This window comes from Sorex fumeus, unplaced genomic scaffold, assembly GCF_029834395.1.
Source record: "Sorex fumeus unplaced genomic scaffold, SorFum_2.1 ptg000013l, whole genome shotgun sequence".
Taxonomy (NCBI): Eukaryota; Metazoa; Chordata; class Mammalia; order Eulipotyphla; family Soricidae; genus Sorex; species Sorex fumeus.
In genome coordinates this window covers 10,808,848-10,830,662 of record NW_026606070.1, presented here as the reverse complement: position 1 = coordinate 10,830,662, position 21,815 = coordinate 10,808,848, and the positions used below count along the sequence as shown (strand labels likewise).

Here is a 21,815-nt window from a genome sequence, read left to right as displayed (position 1 = left end):
TTTTTGTGCTCATATTTTGTGTCCATATTAGGGGAAATCATCTCTTTCAGGTTTTCAAAATGAATAAACTAACTTGCCCAAGATCCTTTCCAGAATGAAGGAGCAGTTCTTTGGTAATTGCTGGCTTTTTTGGTTTGTTTGTTTGTTTGTTTTAATGCCTGGAGCTTTCTTTTCCTAGATATTCCTGAGTCTTACTTTCTTGCTACATTCAGATCTCCACACTTTTAGAGAAGCTATATATATAGCATATATATACATGCTTATATACATATATATATGCTATATATATAGCGCACTGTACTACTGTACTGTCCTCCCATTGCTCATTGATTTGCTCAAGCGGGCCCAGTAACATTGTGAGACTTGTTACTGTGTTTGGCATATTGAATACATCATGGGGAGCTTACCAGGCTTTGCTGTGCGGGCGAGATACTCTTGGTAGCTTGCTGGGCTCTCCGAGAGGGGAGGAGGAATTGAATCTGGGCTGACCGGGTTGGCCATGTGCAAGGCAAACGCCTTACCTGCTGTGCTATTGCTCCAGCCCATATATATATTTATATATATTTAATGATCTATTTATTTTTACAAAGCCGTTCATGATTAGATTTCAGTCATACAGTATACCAACACCCATCCCTCCACTAGTGTTCATTTCCCAGCACCAGTGTCCCCAAGTTTCCTCCCATCACCCCCCTCCGCCTCTATGGCAGGTGCTTTCTCTCTCTCTCTCTCTCTCTCTCTCTCTCTCTCTCTCTCCTTTTGAAAGTCCTTTTTTAAAACCTCTTAAATAGCAATCCTCATCATTCTTATTTCTTTGGTCACTTTTTATTTTACTAAAAAAAAAAAGTAAAGGGAAGAGAGAAAAGTAACTCATTCTAAAGAGGACACATTTCTCCGGAGGGAAAAGTGAACCCCATGAAATAAAAGAAATCAAAGACAAGAATTACATACCCCAAATTGGGAAGCACGTGGTTCCAAAATGGAACATGCCTCAGCGTTTTTATTTTTTAAATAATATTTATGATTGCTACTCATATGCATGTTTGCCATTCTCTCTCTAGCTCCCTGAGGCTAAAGACAGTGTCCTATAATCAATAAAAAGTTCTGGCAGATAATTGATATTCAATATTTGTAAATTAATACCATTTTTTTTTCTTTCATGGCCAACAGACTGAGGGTTTCTGTTTTTGTTTTGTTTTTGTTTCGGGGCTTCATCTGGCTGTGTTCAAGACTTATTCCTTCCTTTGTGCTCAGGGGTCACTCTTGGGGGTACTCTTGGGGACCAGATGGGGTGCTGGGGCTGGACTATTTTTCCAGCCAGAGGTTTGATTTTACTTAAGATTTTGGCCATTGTGTACTTCAGGAAAGGACTCCTATTTAGCATAACGTCCTGCTTAGCACTTACTAAATTTGTAAATGCTCTCAATATTTGCGTGTCGTTGTTTGACTTTTTTATTTCGGAATATTTCAGTTGAAGGGGTGGAGAGATAGCTCACAGGGTAGAGCGCATGCTCAGCACACAGACGGCTGAACACCTGAGTCCTGGAAACCCACTGGGCATGGCGCCAAATAAACAGCAGGCAAAGAACAGCACAATATTGAGAGGAAGATGGTCCCGAGTGATAGGAAAGCAGGTAAGGCGCTTGCCTTGCACGTGGCGACCCAGGTTCAAATCCTGGAATCCCATATAGCCTCCGACACTTACCCAAAGTGATTCCTGAGCACATCCTGAGCACAGAGCTAGAAGTAATTATTGAGCAACGCAGGCCCCTAAACTTAAATATAAAATACACACACACACACACACACACACACACACACACACACAAAGAGTATAGATCTACCTACACACTCATCACCTACTGTCACATTTGCTTGTGAAGCTAGTATAAAAGGTTTGCTTAGAGAAAATAGTGGTCTTTTTAGTATTTTGAGCCACTTAAAATCAAGTTACAGACTTTCTTTTTTTTCCTCTCTCTCTCTCTCTTTTTTTTTTTTTTTTTTGCTTTTTGGGTCACACCTGGCGATGCACAGGGGTCACTCCTGGCTCTGCACTCAGGAATCACTCCTGGCAGTGCTCAGGGGACTATATGGGATGCTGGGAATCGAACCCTGGTCAGCTGCATGCAAGGCAAACGCCCTACCTGCTCTACTATTGCTCCAGCCCCACAGAGGGTCTTTTTTTTTTTTTTTAACAGGGGAAGATCAAGAATTGAGGACATTGAAAACCAGTTTAAATGAATATGGATTTACTGAAGATTGAGAAACCCTCTGCTCCCCCCACCCCACCCCCCTGCAACCCTTTTGCCCTGTTTTGATTCCCAGAACTCTGAATGCAGGGCCCCACCCTCTGGGCAGGAAGAGATTAGATGAGGCTTATTCTTAGTACAAGAATAATAATGAGAGTAGGGCTTTTGAGCTTCTTCAGGTCTTTTCCTTCACTTTTGAACATTCAGAATGGTTTTACTCCTAATGTCTGAGTGAGGAGACAGCTCATTTCTAATTCTTTGGTGATTATAATTTGACATAATTGAAAGTAATTGTTATAAAAGTGTAATTTGTTCGATTTGATACTCATTTTTAGATTCCCCTTTCTTTTCTTTCATCCTCTTTTTCTTTCTCTTCTGTTTTCTTTAGTTGCTTCTTGATGTTTTTTCTTCTGTTTTTTTCTTCAGTCTTTCCTATGTTATTTTTTCTTCTCTTCTTTTGTTTGTCATCTGCCTACATGTTGGAAAGACATAAAAAATATAATTAGATTTATAGGGAAATTAGTATGAATTCATGGGAAATGTATATCACAGAATGGTTTTTCAGTGACTTGCAGCGTAATTAATTTTGATTGTTGCTTGGTAGATTCTGCCTGAATTAATAATGATAACATATAATTAAGAAACAAGTTGCTTATATTACATATATTTTTAACATAATTTAAATGTTCTCTAAATGTGTCCAAACTTTTATGTAATATAATTTAAATGTTTTTATTCATTATATAAAACTTCTAAAATCATATTTGGCTATCTTCGAATTATTACTGATACCAAATTCATGGTATCAGTATTTTTATTATCAACACTGATTCCTCATGTGGATGAGTTGTGTTTTGTTTATTTTCTTACATCATAGGACAGATTCCCACTGATGTTCTCTAAAACCAAGTTAGATAAAAGGGTAAATCTTTCTTTAAAATCTGGGTGTCATTTATTCTATTTCAGTAGAAAAATTGCTCCTATTTTAAGCTCAAGAGATAACACAATGGATAAAAACCTGGGTTCAGTCCCTGCTCCCACACATTGTCCCCTGAAAAGAGTCAGGAATCATCCCTGAGCACAGAGCCAGGAGTAAGCCCTGAGCACTGCTGGGTATGAGCCCCCACCAAATAAACTTTCAAAATTGTGACTATTTCTATTTTTTTGCTTTACTATTTAATAACAATTTGGAATGAGAAAATTCTTAAAACCTAACATGATAGGAGTTTTGAAGAATATCTTTTTTAAAAATAGGTAATAGGGGGCTGGAGAGATAGCACAGCGGGTAGGGCGTTTGCCTTGCACACGGCCAACCCGGGTTCGATTCCCAGAATCCCATATGGTCCCCTGAGCACCGCCAGGAGTAACTCCTGAGTGCAGAGCCAGGAGTAACCCCTGTGCATCACTGGGTGTGACCCAAAAAGCAAAAATAAATAAATAAATAAATAAATAAAATAAAAATAGGTAATAACCTATCTGTGACATGAACAGATATGATAGATATCTTTGATACAATTAAAGGGAAAATGACTCTGGCTTTTTTACAGTTGTGTAAATATCCAGCTTTTGAGGACTCATAATTAAATGGTATTATCAGATATAACCCGAGTTCATTTTCTAAAAAGGAAAAATGGAGCAGGACAACTTAAATTTATGTTCATATTAAGTCATGCCAAGATCTGAGCTGATTTAACTCATGTTTCTCGACTGAGTCTCAAATATACTTAAAGCTTTGACTATTGTCTTGTGTTTTTCCCCTTCTTTTTAAAGTTGTAGACATAGTTCATTCATGGCATGTATCATTAAGTTTAGTTTCTGTAATAATGAATTGTTTTGTGGCGAGAATGTTGTCAACTTGGCAGCTGATAAAAGCTGAGTATATGGTAACAAAAACAACCGAGTCCAGGGCACGGGAATATAAACAGACTAAATCAGAGCTTCAGTTTTGATGAACATGTTACAGCAAGAAAAGTCAATGTGTTGAAGTTCACTTAAACAATAAGATGGAGTGTACATTATATGGAAATTGAAGGCTTATTTTAAGCCTTTAACCTAAGCAACTAGGTTCTGTGGGTTGAAAAGCTGGCAAGTTGAGAATCCTGTTTAAATCAATTAGATACAGACAATTGTTGAATAAAGTAGCAACCCACTGGCTCATGGCTCCCTGCCACTTCCCTTCCTGCTTTCCTTCATTCCTTCCAATTGATGATTAACTTTCCTTTTGTTGCATTATTTTTGTATTCTACAGTGTGCTGTGACAGAGATAAGGGAATTAGAAAGGGAGGAAATTCAACTATAGAATATAAAAGTCGAAATCTGTACTTGTTAGTACTTATTTTAAAGTAAGGAAGTTGGTTGGCAACGAGTTTTAAATCTCTAAGAGTAAAGCAGATATCTCCAAGAAAGAGGAGACACAACCCAGTATGTTTCCACCATCTTGCTTGTTGCTTTATTACAAGCCATGATAATCTGACTGGAATGAATATTTCTTTAAATTTTTTTAATTGAAATTTTATTAATGACAGAGAAGATGCAATTATTACCACAGTGAGACCCTACTACCAAATAAAATTCAGTGCAATATATTTTAGATACCAGAGCTGAAATTATTTATGTAAATGAGAACAGGCTCTATATTATTTTGCGCTAAGTCATGTGAATTTTTTTATTTACATAGCTTAAATCATGTAGCGATTAATCATTGCAAACTGACTTCCATTGATTTATTTTGTGGGGTAATTCCATTTGCCATTCCTTTAAGTTTTGTTGGAGAAAGCATTGTGAAGTAAATCTTTTCCCTGTTCCAGTGAGTTACATGCCTGGTAAGGGAGTGGTCTATGGGGATGAGAGGGAACCTCAGGACACCAGTGGAGGAAAGGTCATACTGGTGGCGGGACTGGTGTTGGAACTTTGACGCCTGGAACAATTATATTATGAGCAACCTTGTGAATCATGGTGTTTTAATAAAATGTAAAGGGCTGGAGGAAAGTTGGTTGTTTGCCTTGCACGTGGTCAACCCAGGTTGAGTTTTGATCCCCAGCATCCCATATGATCCCCTGAGCCCACCAGGTGTGATCCTTGAGTGTAGTCAGGAGGAAGTCCTGAGCGCTGCCATCTGTGGCTCAAAAACCAAAAGCAAATGAAATAAATTTTAAAGAATTTTAATTGAAGTATCATAGTTTGCGGTAGTATTTAAGTAATTGTTTCATAGTTGTAGAGCCACTAGCCAGTCCTTCCCCTAGTATTTTAGTTTCCCTCCACAGTTCTGTCCCCTGCTCCAGTGAGTAATGTGTACAAGTTTTTTACAATATATTCTTGGATGGATTTTTCCCCCCATTTATTTATTTATTTATTTATTTATTTTTAAGGGAATCACAGTGAGATACACATTTAAAAAGTTGTGCATGATTGGATTTCAGTCATATAATGTTCCAAGACCTATCCCTTCATCAGTGCATTTTTCCCACCACCAAAGGTCCCAGTTTCCCTCCTGCCACTGCCACTATGGTAGGCCCTTCTCCTCTCTCTCTCTCTCTCTCTCTCTCTTCCCATATATATAATATATATATTTTTTCTCTCTCTTTTTCTTCTCTCTCTCTCTCTCTGGATTTTTTAAAAATAGTGAGTAAATAGTGTTATTTAGGAAACTTGAGGGAAAAAAGCAATGATTTTTTCTTTGCCCAAAAGCTGGGAGAAGAAATGGGGTAGATCTGAAAGAAAATTCCTATACATTCCATTAGTGTTAGTTCTAATCATATATTAACATTCACTAATATACAGTAAGCAGTAAAGCCTCTGAAGGCTCGACTGTGAATTATTAAAATGTATTAAATATTAACATTATGCCTTTTTCAGAAAGGTTTTTCATAAGCAATGATTAAACTTGCTTCTTCCTAGGAGCACTCTTCTTTCTCCATCTAATTTTTAGCGAAGATACTATTTAACTAGAGAGTGATTCATACTTCAACTTGTCTTCGCATGAATTTTGTTCCTATTGCAGACAGATGATATGTTCTGACACAGGAGTTGGCAAACAATCGTCTATGGCCTGTTTTTGTACCGCCTCTAAGTCTAGAGTAATCTTTTAAGGGGTGTGTGTGTGTGAGTGTGTTATTTTTTTTTTAAGGAAGATGCTGCAGAGTATTTGATCCTCAACTCAAAGCCTAAGATATTTACAGTTTGGGCCTTTACTGAAAAAGTTTGTCATCCCTAAAATATAAATCCTTAACATATAAGTCCAGGAAGTCCTGGTTTTAGGTAAGATGGCCAATCACATGACACCCTATCTCTTCCACTGAATGTTAGCTAATGTAAATATCTGAATTGGATGCATGCATTGCTTTTTGAGGATTGAAAAGCAAAATGTAACAGGTGAGTTGGAGAATGCCAGAATTTGAAACACCACCAAACTGGTGGTGAGTTTGCAGCTTTTGCCTTGGTGTTGCCATAAGGCCTGATCATGGGAGGCAATTTAGATCTTTACAGTCCCCAGAGGACCCTAAGACTCTTTCTGTTGTTCCCTGGGGCTCTCCTTTGCCTGTTTTTCAGGTAGGATAATTTCTGTGGTCTGTCTTCAAGTTCTCTGACTCTTTTCTTCATTCATCTCCATTAATTTCATCTCTAGGAGCTCATGAGTAATTTGTATGATGTTCCTGATTCCCTGTAGCTCTCCTTTTTTAGATGCTTCCCAGAAAACTGGGAGACTTTATTTACCCTTATTTTTCCCACCCATTTTCTGTAACTGTTCCTGCCCTGCCTGTCATCATAAAGGTCATTCCCCTTCCTTAAAGATTCAGTTTCTATGTCCTCCCCAGCACACACACTCACTGCTTGGAGCCATAAGCCGCTTCTCAATCAGAAGCCCAGGGTATCCCCTGCAATAACTGCTGGCATTAATGGCTACTTCCTGGTTTCAGGCCATATTGGGGGAGGGAGAGGAATGCCATGCAGAAAATGAATTCAAGAAATTGGGCTGGAGTGATGGCACATACAGCAGGTAGGGCATTTGCCTTGTATGCAGCAGACCTTGGTTTAATCCCTGGTACCCCATATGGTCCCCCAGCACTACCAGGAATAATTCTTGGGTGCAGATCCAGGAGTAACCCCTGAACACCCCCAGGTTTGGCCCCCAAACAAACAAACAAAAAATAAAGTGAAAGAGAAAGAAGGAGAGGGCAAGGGTTGGAGAAGATGATTTTAAGAAATAATGGCAAAATTAGGGAGAATCTCTTACAATACTGTGGCCATAATAGAAAACACAATCACACAAATCACAAATCATCCTGTTAATCGTCGATTGCCTCGAGCAGGCCCCAGTAACGTCTCCTTCATCCTAGCCCTGAGATTATATTCAAGGCTCTTTAGGAGAATGAAACCCATCATTGTTACTGGTATTTGGCATATTGGGTACGACACAGGGAGTTTGCCAGACTCTGCCATGTGGGCAGGTACATTCGGTAGCCTGCTAGTTTGTCCAAAGTAGGAATGAGATGATAAGATGTTGTGTGGCCACGAATGCAGCCGTGCGCTTCCGGGAGCTGGTTTTTATAGTATCTGAGTCTTGGCTGTTGATGGGATTACACGGCGCCAGGGGGCCAGTTGGTGGGTGTGACCCTCGCCTACTGGAATTTGGAGGGTCTGCTGGGTGAAGGATGCTTGGCCCAAATCCGAATAGGCTTGGAGATCTCGGCCCCGGAACCCGCGTGACTTTTTCCCTCTGCCAGTACCTTCATGTGTGCGGAGAGTGGTCTCAGCATGGTGGTGGCTGGTCCTGGAGGTCTTTGGCTGCTGGAGCCCTGGTCGGGGCGGGGAGGAAAGCTCAACCCATTCCCCTCCAAGGGGCCTCAGCGGCGAGGACAGTCAGGTGCGGGGGCAGGAGACTGCACTGTTCTTCTTCCGGGAGCTGGTTTTTATAGTCTCTGAGTCTTGGCCGTTGATGGGATTACACGGTGCCAGGGGGCCAGTTGGTGGGTGTGACCAACTACTACTACTACTACTACTCCAGTAGTAGAAAACAGTATGGCAATATCTTATTAAGTAAAGCTAAGCATGTATTTACCATTTGACCCAGCACTTCTATTCTTGAGATTTTAGCACCATAGAAATGAATCATTGAAAGAAAAATTGCAACATACAGGAATAACTATTTATAAATGTTTATAGTTCCTATTTTGATACTAATCAAAAGCTACAAAAATTACAGTTATCTTTCTCTGTGTGAATGGGCTTTTTAAGACCCTCTAGTGCATCAATACACTGACGTGATAAAAAACGGATAAGAGCTATATCCCCTGGCGCCGTGTAATCCCATCAGCGGCCAAGACTCAGAGACTATAAAATACAGATCCCGGACGAGAACAGTGCAGTCTTCTGCCCCCGCGCCTGGGTGTTCCTTCCCGGAGCCCCTTGGAGGGGAGCGGGTTGAGCTTTCCTCCCCGCCGTCGACCAGGGCTCCGGCAGCCGAAGACCTCCAGGACCAGCCACCACCATGCTGAGACCACTCTCCGCACACATGAAGGTACTGGCAGAGGGACAAAGCCACGCGGGTTCCGGGGCCGAGACCTCCAAGCCTACTCGAATTGGAGTCGAGACTCAGAGACTATAAAATATAGATCCCGGAACGCCGCGCGACATCTTATCAGAACTTTTTTTTTATGACATCTTATTGTCTCATTCCTACTTTGGACAAACTTGCAGGCTATCAAATGTAGCCTGCCCACAGGGCAGAGTCTGGCAAACTCCCCGTGGCGTACCAAATATGCCAAATACCAGTAACAATGATGGGTCTCATTCTCCTAAATAGCCTTGAATATAATCTCAGGGCTAGGATGAAAGAGACGTTACTGGGGCCTGCTCGAGGCAATCGACGAATAACAGGATGATGAAATGAAATGAAATGAAAGAGCTATTATTAATGGATACAACAACTTAGATCTCAAACAGTAGCACACTGTCACCTGGGGAAAGCAGTCTACAAAGTTTACATTAGTGACACCAAAGTGCAGACAACACGATCAAGTGGGTTTCATAAAATTTTAAACTTTGGTTCGTCCAAGGAACTGTATATATGTATACAGCATTATGCACCACAATCAGAAACTACAAATATAGCAAGGACACATGGAGATTGGAGCTTGGGCATCACTGTTGGGCACGTGAACTGTGGAAATTGAATTCCTCACAGAATTAAACAGAACCGCCATAAGATTTCACTGGTAGCTATACACCTCCAAATAGGTGGAAGTAGATTTGAACCAGTAGACCTAATTATGTGCCCAGTGGCAATTTATTCACATTAGCCAAAAGGAAAGTCCAGTGAGTTGGCAGATGATTAAATAAAGAAACTGTATATGAGGTCCAGGGTTGTGACTCATTGGCAGAATCCTTGACTCACATATATGAAGCCTTGGACTCGTTCTCACTGGTGATGGGGTTGGGGGGAGGGGCGGGGGAGTAGGAAGGAGGGAAGGAAGAGAATACATACAATGGAATATTACTCAACCTTAGAAAGGAAGAATAATTCATTTATTTTTATTTATTTATTTTTGTTTTTTGGGGGTCACACCCAGTGATGCTCAGGGATTACTCCTGGCTCTGCACTCAGTAATCACTCCTGGCGGTACTCGGGGGATCATATAGGATGTTGGGAATCGAACCCGGGTCAGCCGTGTGCAAGGCAAACTCCCTACCCGCTGTACTTACGCTCCAGCCCAAGAAAGGAAGAATATTTTAACACATGCCACAACGTCTCAAATCTTTCAGACATTATGCTGAATGAAATGCAAAAGGACAAATACTAAATGATCCCAGTTAGGTGAGGTATCGAGAGCAGTCGGCTGATGGGGACAGAAGTGGAACGGTGGTTGTGAGACTGAGAGAGGGAAAGCCGGAAGTTAGTGTCCAGTGGGTATAAGGTCTCAGCTGGCAAAGTGAAAGTCTTCCAAGCTTCTTTGTAGTAACTGTTGCATTGTGAAGATACTTAATACCACCAAATTGAACTCTTCAAAATGGTTTAAATGGACATGTTCCCCTAGCCAACACTATTCACAGCCGCCCAAATCTAGAAACAATCCAGCTGTCCCAAGAACAGAAGACTGGATAAATTATATTCATATTTATATATATGAATATATAAAAAACAGCTTCTTAATCCATATACGCATATATGTGTGCACGCACACACACAACGGAAGACTATTTAGCTATAAGAAGAGCAATAAGACACAAAAATGCAATAAGGGGAAAAAGCTATAAGAAAAGCAATCTGCTACTACATGGATAGAACTGAAGGGGTTTGTGTTCAGTCATGTGAATCAGAAGGAGAGTCAGAGACACTGAATGATCCCTCCTGTGTGAGTTATAAAGGAAGAAGCACAGGAGGGGCATAACAAACGTTCAGAGGCAACAGAACCCCAGGACTGATCTGTAGGACTGAGCCTATTCTAGCAGGCAGATGCAGGGCTCGGCTGGGTTGGCGTCAGGGGCACCCTGAGTCAAGGGAAGTGCTCACTCTGGTTCAGGGTACGGGTTGGAACACTGTATGCACGGAACCCTGACGTGAACATTATGTAAATTATGGTGACTAAAGTAAAATTTTGGCTGGAGTGATAGCACAGTGGGTAGGGCGTTTGCCATGCATGTGGTCGACCCAGATTCTATTCCTTTGTCCCTCTTGGAGAGCCTGGCAAGCTACCGAGAATATCCCGCCTGCGTGGCAGAGCCTGGCAAGCTTCCTGTGTCATATTTGACATACCAAAAACAGTAACAAGTCTCACAATGGAGCCTGCTCAAGCAGATCGATGAACAATGGGAGGACAGTGCTACAGTGCTAAAGTAAAATTTTAAAAACTAAAGTCATCTGGGGCTGGAGTGATTGCACAGCGGGTAGAGCATTGCACACAGCTGACCCGGGGTTCGATTTCCAGCATCCCATATGTTCCCCCGAGCATTGCCAGGAGTAATTCCTGAGTGCAGAGCTAGGAGTAACCCCTGTGCATTGCTGGGTGTGACCCAAAAAGCAAAACACAAAAAACAAAACCTAAAGTCATCTAATAGGTAAAACATAGTTAAAATGTTAAGTTTTATTAATTTCACCATAATTAAGAATAAAAAACACAAAGGAAAGAAAGGAAAGTTTCCACACTACTTTTCCATCTGTATGGCGTTTTGAATCAGGTAACACCAGCAGACACTGTTACAGATTAATGATGACTGACTGACCCTGGGGGCTCTTGGATCGTTTTTATTTTTCAGAGTGGTCCAAATGAAAATCAGATAGTGTCCATTTCCAGTTAATTGTAAAGTGGATGAAGAATCAGAGTTTATTAAGGAAAATACCGATACAGTTTTGGGGGTGGGAATCACATTAGCAGGTGATGGTTTACTCCAATTAGAGGTCAAACTCAGCCAAGAATATAAACCACAGACCTTATATTAGAACAATCAGCACAGGGGCCGAAACAATAGTACAGAGGAGAGGGCATTTGCCTCACATGTGCCCAACCAACTTTTTTTTTTTTTAATTTTTATTAGTGAAACACCATGAGGTACAGTTGTGGACTTACAAATTTTTGTGCTTGGGTTTCAATTATACAGTGATCAAATACCCATCCCTCCACCAGTGCTAACTCCAACCAACTTTTAATCTCGGGCATCCCATATGGTTCCCTAAGCACCACCAGGAGTGACTCTTGAATACAGCAGTAGAAATAAACCCTGAGCACTGCCAGGTGTGGCCCCCAAAACAAGTTATATAAAATAATGCACAAAATAAAGTCTCGTCTATTTATAGGAGTTTGTAATTTTTTTTATGGAAAAACTTGAATTTAGTGGAGTAAAAAATAATGTCTTAATTGATTCCAGTGACTGTCAGTTGGATCCCACTGAAACTATAATCTTTTATCCAGAGATTTCCCTTACTCAGATTGGACCCAGACTTTTATAGCTCATAGTTTATGAACTGAGGAAAAAATTCTTCATTTACAGCTTCTTCTTTCCACTCTAGACTTTGGACTGCGGCATTGTCTTGATTCACTTCTCTGACATCTTGCTCCAGCCCCTTTCCCAGGCCTCATGTCTCTCTTGCCAACCCACGTTTTTTGTACCGGCTTTGGTTTTTCCACTTCTCTTCTGGGGGATGGGGAGTGGGGCAGGGGAGGGACTGTGGCATACTTGGTAGTGCTCAGTCAGTGCTTAGTCCTGGCTCTGTGCTCCGGGATCACTATTGGCAGGGTTGCGGAGAACTATATGTGGTGCTCAGGATTGAAGCTGGGTGAACTGCATATACAGCAAGTGGCCCGTCTCCTGTATTCTTGTTCTGGACTGTTTCCATTTTCATAATCATTTCTTATCAGTGTGATGCCTTTCATAGCACACGGTTAACTGACCAGTCTCTCCTTTCTGCTGCCCCTTTTCTGAGGTATCCCCAGTCTCTATCAGACTTTCTTGGAGCCTTGCCTATTTACTTGTCTGGCTTCTCTTTAGGAAGATGTTGATTATGGTAGTTGTTTGAAGGTGTTGGGCTGGAGCGATAGCATAGTGGGTAGGGTGCTTGCCTTGCACGAGGCTGACCTGGGTTCAGTTCCTCTGCCTCTCTCAAAGAGCCTGGCAAGCTACCATGAGTATTCCACCCACCCGGCAAAGCCTGGCAAGCTCCCCGTGACTATTTGATATTCCAAACACAGTAACAAGAAGTCTCACAATGGAGACGTTACTGGTGGCCGCTCGAGAAAATGGATGAACAACGGGAGGACAGTGCTGCAGTGCTTAAGGGTGCTGATTGCTGGCTTCTTTCTTTAGAAGGTTTTAATAACTTCCCTTTTTGCTTTCAGATTTAAATACCGATCATCCATTCAGAAAATCACCATACAGCATCTTGTTTCAAATTCACCTATAAAATTATGACAACTCTTGTAATGTGGCTAAACATTTTTCCTCCTATTATTATTTATTTATTTTGCTTTTTGGGTCACACCTGGTGATGTACAGGGGTTACTCCTGGCTCATGCACTCAGGAATTACTCCTGGAGGTGCTCGGGGGACCATATGGGATGCTGGGAATCGAACCTGGGTCGGCTGTGTGCAAGGCAAACACCCTACCCACTGTGCTATCGCTCCAGCCCCCTCCTATTATTTTTGAATAGCAGTACAATTCTCAACAAAACACCCCTCTTCTCTAGAGTAGAGGCATAATAGAATACAAGGAGCCTGTCAGTGTCCAGCAAAGCCCCGTTAACAAGCCAAACAAAGCAAAACTCTTTTTTTATTCCAGTAAGTTATTAGTTGTTTTTTGCCCATTCACTTCAAAGTCCCTCATTCTGTCACCCAAGTAAGTGATATTTGGTTGGGTTATAGATGGAATATATATATATCACGAATCACGACCAACCTGTTATTCATTGATTGCCTCGAGCAGGCCCCAGTAACGTCTCCTTCATCCTAGCCCTGAGATTTTTAAGAAAGTACTATATTCAAGGCTCTTTAGGAGAATGAGACCCATCATTGTTACTGGTATTTGGCATATTGGGTACGCCATGGGGAGTTTACCAGACTCTGCCGTGTGGGCAGGTTACATTCGGTAGCCTGCCAGTTTGTCCAAAGTAGGAATGAGATGATAAGATGTTGTGTGGCCACGAATGCAGCCGTGCGCTTCCGGGAGCTGGTTTTTATAGTCTCTGAGTCTTGGCCGTTGATGGGATTACACAGCGTCAGGGGGCCAGTTGGTGGGTGTGACCCCCGCCTACTGGAATTCGGAGGATCTGGGTGGAGGATGCTCAGCCCCGATCCAAGTAGGCTTGGAGATCTCAGCCCCGGGACCCGCTTGCCTTTGTTCCTCTGCCGGTACCTTCAGGTGTGCGGAGAGTGGTCTCAGCATGGTGGTGGCTGGTCCTGGAGGTCTTCGGCTGCCGGAGCCCTGGTTGGGAATATATATATATATATATATATATATATATATATATGTATATGTATAAAATCTATGTTTTTCTTTAAAACATCAGCAGCAGAATTGTATAGCTGCAACAGAGACTGCCCTGCAAAGCTCAGAATATTTACTTTCTGACTATTTACAGAGAAAGTTTGCCAACTTCTGTTTCCTTTCTCCTAGAATTCTTTCTGAAACACATGAGATACACCATTTGTTGACTTAGAAACATCCAGTCACTTCTCACTGTTAGTAGTATATTGTAAAATCTTAGCATTGCGTTGAGACCTTTTGGAAATGTCATCTCATCGCGATGTCAGGTTCAAGTTCAGTGTCTCCTGCTCTTCTCAGTGATTGGTCGAGTTGTGCAGCCTCAGGTTATGTTTGGCCACTTACTTTTTTGTTGTTGTTGGGCTCAAAGGGTGGTTCTTTTTTGTTTTGTTAAATCAGTATTTTTAAATGGAATTGTTAAATAGAAATAGAGATTTTGTATTCTCGGAGCCAAAGCCAGAGTTGTGTTCTTGCCCCGCATATGACCAACCTGGGTTTGATTCCCAGCAGCACATATGGTCCCCAGCCCACCAGTAGTGATCTTCAAACATAGCACCATGAGTACAATGACCTGAGCACACTGGGTGCTGCATACCCCGCCCCCGCCCCAATTTTTTTAAGTCTCTAAGATCTGTGGATTTAATAAGCTGAATTGTCCCTGCTTCATTTTCTTCCTCTCAAAACTACCACTTTTGGATTTGTGTAAAGTGAGAAGTCTTTCGATAACAATCAAACCAAAAAAATACCATCTCATTTGGAGTTTACTTCTTTATTCTGTGGGGCTGGAGAGATAGTAGAGCAGATAGTGCTCTGGTAGGGCGTTGCCTGCACATGGCATACCTGGGTCCAACCTCCAGCATCCCTTTTGGTACCCCAAGCACTGCCAGGAATAATCCTGAGTGCAGAGCCAGGTGTAACCCCTGAACATTGCAGGTGTAGCCCAAACCCACTCCACCTCCAAAAAAATTTAAAAAATACTGCATCCTGTCATGTAAATGGTGAATAAATGAATTTCCTGATGAGAATAATTTGGGGAGTGAAATTTCTTTTTATGCTTCTGTGGCACGCTTCTCACTCTAGCCTCTGAGTCATTGTAAAACAGAAATCTTGTTTGAACTTGAGCTCTCATTGTGTTTGATTTTTGTCAGTTATGTTATTAAGTTTCATTTGCGTTTTTAAAATTTTATAAAGTACAAAATCCTTTACTTTTACTTTACAAAATCCTCTCAATAGTAAAATTTAATAGAACTGTTTTAAATTGTTATAGCAAAGAAAAATAACATGTACTGAATTTGAATGATGAATACAAAGACTTTCCAAAGGTGTGAACTAGGCTTCAGAGTTTATTGAATAGGGACATTCACTAGCTACTCACTTAGTAGAGGTTTTCCTCAAGAACAGACAATTATCATCACATGAATGTTAGCGAAGCATCCTAAAAATGTCATGTGTGATAATATGAGCTATGCTTTCTAAAATGTGTGTAGACATGTAGGGTTTCTAGTTTTTTTTTTTTTTTTCTTATGAAAGTATTCATTTCTAAATGTTTTCTGGTTTTCTTTCAAAGTACATCAACAAGTAACTGCAAATGAAAATGCCACTGATCCCTTGGGGGTAGAGGAGGGAGGAGGGGCGTCTTCCACTCCAGGGTATGCTTTGGGGAAATTGCTTGGAAGTCAAGGAATCTCAAGTGAAACAACTTCAAAACACTCTGCTATAATTTGATGTATAAAGTAATTAAGTCTTGACATGTAAAGACATGCACTTGGAACATTCTGAAAGAAGAGTTATTTAAATTTATATCCAAATAGGGTCTCAGTCAGTATTTTCTCTTGGAAAATATTTGGAGAATTCTGCCTAGAAGTACCGTCAAAGTTGCAAAATAATTATATTATGTTCTCACTTTCACATCATTAAAGTTATATATTTTTCTCTTTCAGCTGGATATGCCAAGTGACCAGATAATTGCCAATTTGCAAGCAGTTATAAATGAAGTTTGTAGGCACAGACCACTGAGTTTGGGTATGCAGTTTTTTTTGTTTGTTTATTTTTTGTTTTTTTAGTTGATTTCCTTATAGCCTTGTAAAATAATGAAAATTAAAAACATCAGGAAATCCAGTTATTAAATGAGCTAAAATAGCAGTTTCCAAAGACTCAGTAAACAAGATCGAATTTTGCAAAGGATTTCTAAATTCCCTTTGTAATATATTGTAGTTGTTTAGAAAGAAAGACTCAATAATACTAATAAGGAGTGCGTCCTGAAACCATTGCAAATTCCCACAGTATACCATTAAATGCAAAAACGTTTGACAGAAAACTAGAACTGATTGCCTTAAAGTTAAGTGTTAAATAAACACTAAAATCAGTTATGAAATGAGGTTTTACAGCCAAAATACCACCAGCACCAGCAGTTGGCTGTTTTGAGCTAATTATTTATTTAGAAAAGAATTTTCAGTCTTGTTCCTTCTTATAAATACAGTGATTCATAGAACAATATGACTTGACATTATGTGGAAGTGTGTGGTTGGCTGCCCCACACATGCAGTGACCTTCTCATTGCCTTGCTTGCCATTCCGTCTTTCCTCAGATTGTTCTCCCCAGCCGTTAGAGCCATGCAAAAATCTTTTACATTCAATTGACTTTCACCTAAATGACGAAGCTTTAGGCTTGTGTTACGGGAAATCTGTCAGGTTTTGTTTTATAACCAAGAATATAATTAAAGCACAACCTTCGGCTCTTTTTTTGCCTCCCTTGAGAGTTAAACACATTGCCGAATAACTACCTCATTTGTTTGTGTGGATGCTTATATTCTGTGGAGAATTTTATTTCAGTATAGGATCCTCTGAGACTAACAGGTGGAGAATGATGGGAAACATACTAAAGTCTTTGTGGTCATAGCTTCTTTTTTACCAATTGAATGTGTTGGTGTGTATTTGGGGGGTGGGGGGAATTGAACCTAGGGTCTCACACAAGCTGAGTGTTTGACCACTGAGCCATATACCTGGCCCTTTGCCATGCATTTGATTGAAGTCCCTTGAAATTTTTCTTAAGAAAAAATTTTTCTTACTCTAAGAGTTAAGTGGAAATCATCTGCCTCACAGGCATTGGGAGGGGTTGGAGGGGGTATATTGGGGTTCTTGGTGGTGAAAGGTGAGTACTGGTCAGGGGAGAGGTGTTTGATCATTGTATGACCGAGACTTAAACCTGAAAGCTTAGTAACTTTTCCCACAGTGATTCAATAAATAAATATAAGACGAAAAATAAATAAATAAAACTGTGAAAAAAAAGAAGTAAGGTGGAGTTCATGCTCAATTCAATCAGCTAAATGACAGTACTCCTACATAAAAAAAAAATTTTTTTTTCTTACTTTAAATGTTGGTACACAGAGGTTTGGTACCTGTGCTGTTTTAGGTAAATATTTAGGCAAATGCCAAGAAATGTTAATATAATCAATAATGACCTACTTGCTTTACTTTCAACTTTGCAGTAAAATAAAATTCCAGGTGATCACCTTCTGTAACAAAGAAAATAATAATTCTATTAGTGAAAGTGGATAGTTTCAGAATACAACTAATCTGTCTTCATCTCTAGAAACAAATGTCTTCCTTTCCTTATAATTCAAAGTAATAAGACAGTAATAACAGTACTTAAATTGAAACTGTAATGATTTCTATAAGGTTTCTTGTTGTATATTATATTTTCTTGAGAGGTATCCATGAAGTGAAAGTTAACTCTTGTCTTTATTTCTAGGACCTTTTGTGGTTCGTGCTTTCCTTCGTAGTTCAACAAGTGAAGGCCTATTGATAAAGATTGAGCCTTTACTACCTAAGGAAGTAGAAACCAAAGGAAGTAATAAAGAAGCTTCCTGAAAGTGTTGCATTGTGAAATTATTTCCAGTGGATTAAGAAGCAATAGAGAAAGTTATAAAATGATATGATTTCTATGTTTGATGTCTCATTTCTTGTTCATCACACAAAAGTGAGTTTTAGCATCAGAAAAATCATACAGCACTTCCAAAAGTAAGAAAAGAGTATTTTTCTCTGTCTGAACCTATCTTGTAGATTCTGTTCGACTTCCTTCCTTCAGGCTGGAGATGGTTCAACAGGCGATCCTAGCACCAAGATCAATCTCTGCATAGTGTGTGAGCTCCACTAGGAGTGAGCCATGAGCAGAGAATCAGGAGTAGAACCCAAGCCAAAAGCAAACAAAAGCTTTCTCCTTTAGAATTCAGACTCTTGCTTTCTTCTAATTATAGCAGCAGTTTTTAACTTTTCAGAACTTTCCCTTGAGGCCCATAGTATCTGAAGTAAAAGGAATATGCCCAATTCCCATAAGACAGATAGAGTCATTAGCTAATACACTAAAATGACTATGGCTTAAAGAAAAACTGAAAAAACTTCATTCTAAAAAATTCTGAATGTCATTTGCAAGAGCATGAATATAGAAAAATGGTTACATTATTAAAACGTGTAGTTGAAGGGCTGGAGAGATAGCACAATGGGTAGAGCGTTTGCCTTGCACACGGCTGACCTGGGTTCGATTCCCAACATCCCATATGGTCTCCCAAGCACGGCCAGGAGTAACTCCTGAGTGCAGAGCCAGGAGTAACCCCTGTGCATTGCTGGGTGTGACCCAAAAAGCAAAAAATAAGTAAATAAAAATAAAATGTGTAGATGAGATAATGTTCTGTCTTAGAAATCATGTTATGATAATAGATTTGTATTTTTGTGTGTGGGATTTTTTTGTTTTGTTTTTGGTTTTGATTTTGGTTTGGGGGGCCACATCCAGTGATACTCTGGGTGTACTCCTGGCTCTATACTTGGGAATCACTCCTGCTGGTGCTGAGGGACCAACCGTATGGGATGCCAGAGATTGAACCCGGTTGGCCATGTGCAAGGCAACTGTCCTTCCCACTGTACTAATCTCCGGCTCCATATATTCGTATTTTTATAATAATAATTACTGTGTACTTTTTATGGTTTTGCAGTACATAAGGTGCCATTTATGACACTTCCATAATATGATCCTGCACTCTGCTCAGTGTTTGTTAAGTGAACATCCCATGATGTAGAACAAGTTTATGGATGAAGAACCAGGGAATTGTCAGCAAGTGCCAGTTTGCAAATGGATGGTGGTTCTTAAGGGTTTGCTGGTATTTGAAATGTAGAAAAACATATGACTAACTTGGGAATGCAGTTGCTAACTGTTCTTTCTTGGAAATTATTTGCTTTACTTTATAACTATCTTTCGTGATTTTCAAGGACATCCATCCAGATGCTTTCTCTCTCTCATGAAGGCAAGGGACTTCCCGTCAATTTGTTAGCAGAGTTTGAATAATACCAACTTTGTATGAATATTTTGACAGCTCTGTGCAAGTCTCTCAAATTGTTTTTGAAATTTTAATGGGCTATGAAAATCAAATGACTGTAATAACTATACACCTCTAAGACTCCTCCCCCCTCCCCCACACACAGAAAAGTTAAAATAGACTGCTTAACAAAAACACCTCAGACATGGACTACAGTATTGACAGGAGTCTGTGTAAACACACAAAAAATAAAAAGGCCGGCGGTCTGACCGTTTCCCCACTCCAAGGAGGTCGATGGCGATGGTCAGGCGAAGGAAGGAAACGAGGCCAAGCTGGTTGGTCTTAGTAGCCGTTTATTACATGGAAGAGATGTATGTCATGGAGGCCTCAGGAATCCTTGAGCACGTGTGTGCCTTTGTTCTCTCCGCTTCTGTCCTCAACCCCATCTTCCCAGACTCTCTGATGCACGTGTCCCCCCAGAGAGCCCTGAAATCTCCCTTATATAGATCATAGTACCTCTAAAGGGCGCAATATAGTGATGTCATCAAAAGGAGTTACAGAAAGAACACTGAGGCGGCAAACATACATTGTTTCCTTACATCCATCCGCAGGCCAGTAATCCTGGCCTCACCTTTTCACAAGCTACAAACACTTAGATTAGCACAACAAAGACCAGTCTGCTAGAGCTTGGAATCTACATCTCCAAAAAGCAGTCTCATCCAAGCTAGTCAGGACACACAGGAAACTGCTTCTAGGACGTGTTTCTCCTCTCCTTGTCCAACCAACATATAAGCATACATAATATTAATCATTTCGTATGGACACAGTAAGAAATACTTTGAGCTTATAGAATTGCTCTCCTAGGGCCATCTCGATCTCAGACTGCAGTGCTCACGCCAGATATCTTTCCTATTCCTAGCAGCAGGGCCCTAGTCTTGTCGTTACTTTTGGATCATGACATCATTTGCCTATGATCAAACTCTTATAGTTAAGAATCGTGGCACCTTGGCCTGGCCCATCGCGATGCCAGGGTAGCAGATAACTTACCGGCTTGCCCTGGTTCCATCCAGTCCCATGTCGGGACCCTGCCCTTGGGATGCTAGGAAGTGAGGGCAACTGAGGCTTAAGTTGAGAAGGCAGATGCCCAGGAGTGAATAATATTCAAAGCCAATCAATTCCTAAGTTATAAAGCATAATATTAATTAATTGTCTTCCTGTATCTATACAAAAGGACATTGCATTAAAGTAAACTGCTCAAAAGACATAAGGAGAGGAGAAAGGCAATATTAACTTAGAGTACAGCTTCAGTGTCTAAGAAGGATGAGACCTTACAAATTGGTTGGGGAGGAGAGCATAGAAGTGGTTACAGACTGACAAAGTAATGGGAGTGACTCGGGAGCACTGTGATGGGTACAATCTGATATACCTAAGCTCTGTGTACTCCAACAGGAGTCTGTTCAATTGAGCCTGCTGCTCTCATGCTTGAGTATCCTCTCATTTCCCGCTCACCACAGGATGGCACTACCCTTGGACAGAGAGAGAAACGAGAACTTAGGAGGACCCATTAGTGGCAAACTAAGACTCAGAACTAGATCTGATTTGGAAGCCTATTCTCTGAACCATCCAGTTTTTTTTTTATCTACTTTATTTATTCTATGATAAGGTGTTTTATGAACAGGCTTACATTGTTTAAATGTTATATAATTGTACTTACATTTTTGGTATCTACTTGCTTGTATATACATTCTCCATCCCTCTCGGAGAGCCTGGCAAGCTACTGAGAGTATCCTTGCTGCACAGCAGAGTCTGGCAAGCTCCCCGTGGCGTATTTGGTATGCCCAAAACAGTAATGATAATGGGTCTCATTCCCCTGATCCTGAAAGAGCCTCTAATACAGCACCGTTGGGAAGGACGAGTAAGGAGAGGCTGCTTAAATCTCAGGGCTGGGACGAATGGAGACGTGACTGGCATCCGCCCGAACAAATTGATGAACAAGGGGATGACAGTGATATAGTGATACAGTTAATGGGATTATGGCAGAGCTAATGAGAAGTTGAAAGAAGTTAAAGGATTGGAAGGTTGAGGGTAAAAAGTATGGGGGGGGGAATGGAATGATAGTACAGCAGTTAAAGCATTTGCCTTGCATGATTGGGGACCCAAGTTCGATCCCTGGTATCCATATGGCCACCTGAGCCCTGCCAGGAGTGATTCCTGAGTGTGGAGCCAGAAGTAACACTTGAACATTGCCAGGTGTAGCCCAAAAAATGAAAAGTTATGTTTTTTCACA

The 21,815-nt window shown here is 40.7% G+C and overlaps 1 protein-coding gene across 1 annotated transcript in view; it reads left to right on the top strand.

The window, feature by feature from the left end:
- The window catches only part of MRPL1 (mitochondrial ribosomal protein L1), an 81,385-nt gene extending 63,236 nt beyond the window's left edge, over positions 1 to 18,149 (top strand). Inside the window, exons 8-9 of the mRNA XM_056111325.1 lie at positions 16,161 to 16,242; positions 17,971 to 18,149. Coding sequence (XP_055967300.1) covers positions 16,161 to 16,242; positions 17,971 to 18,089 — 201 coding nt within the window. The 3' untranslated portion in view covers positions 18,090 to 18,149. The remainder of the gene's footprint in view (positions 1 to 16,160; positions 16,243 to 17,970) is intronic.
- Positions 18,150 to 21,815: the final 3,666 nt, after the last annotated feature.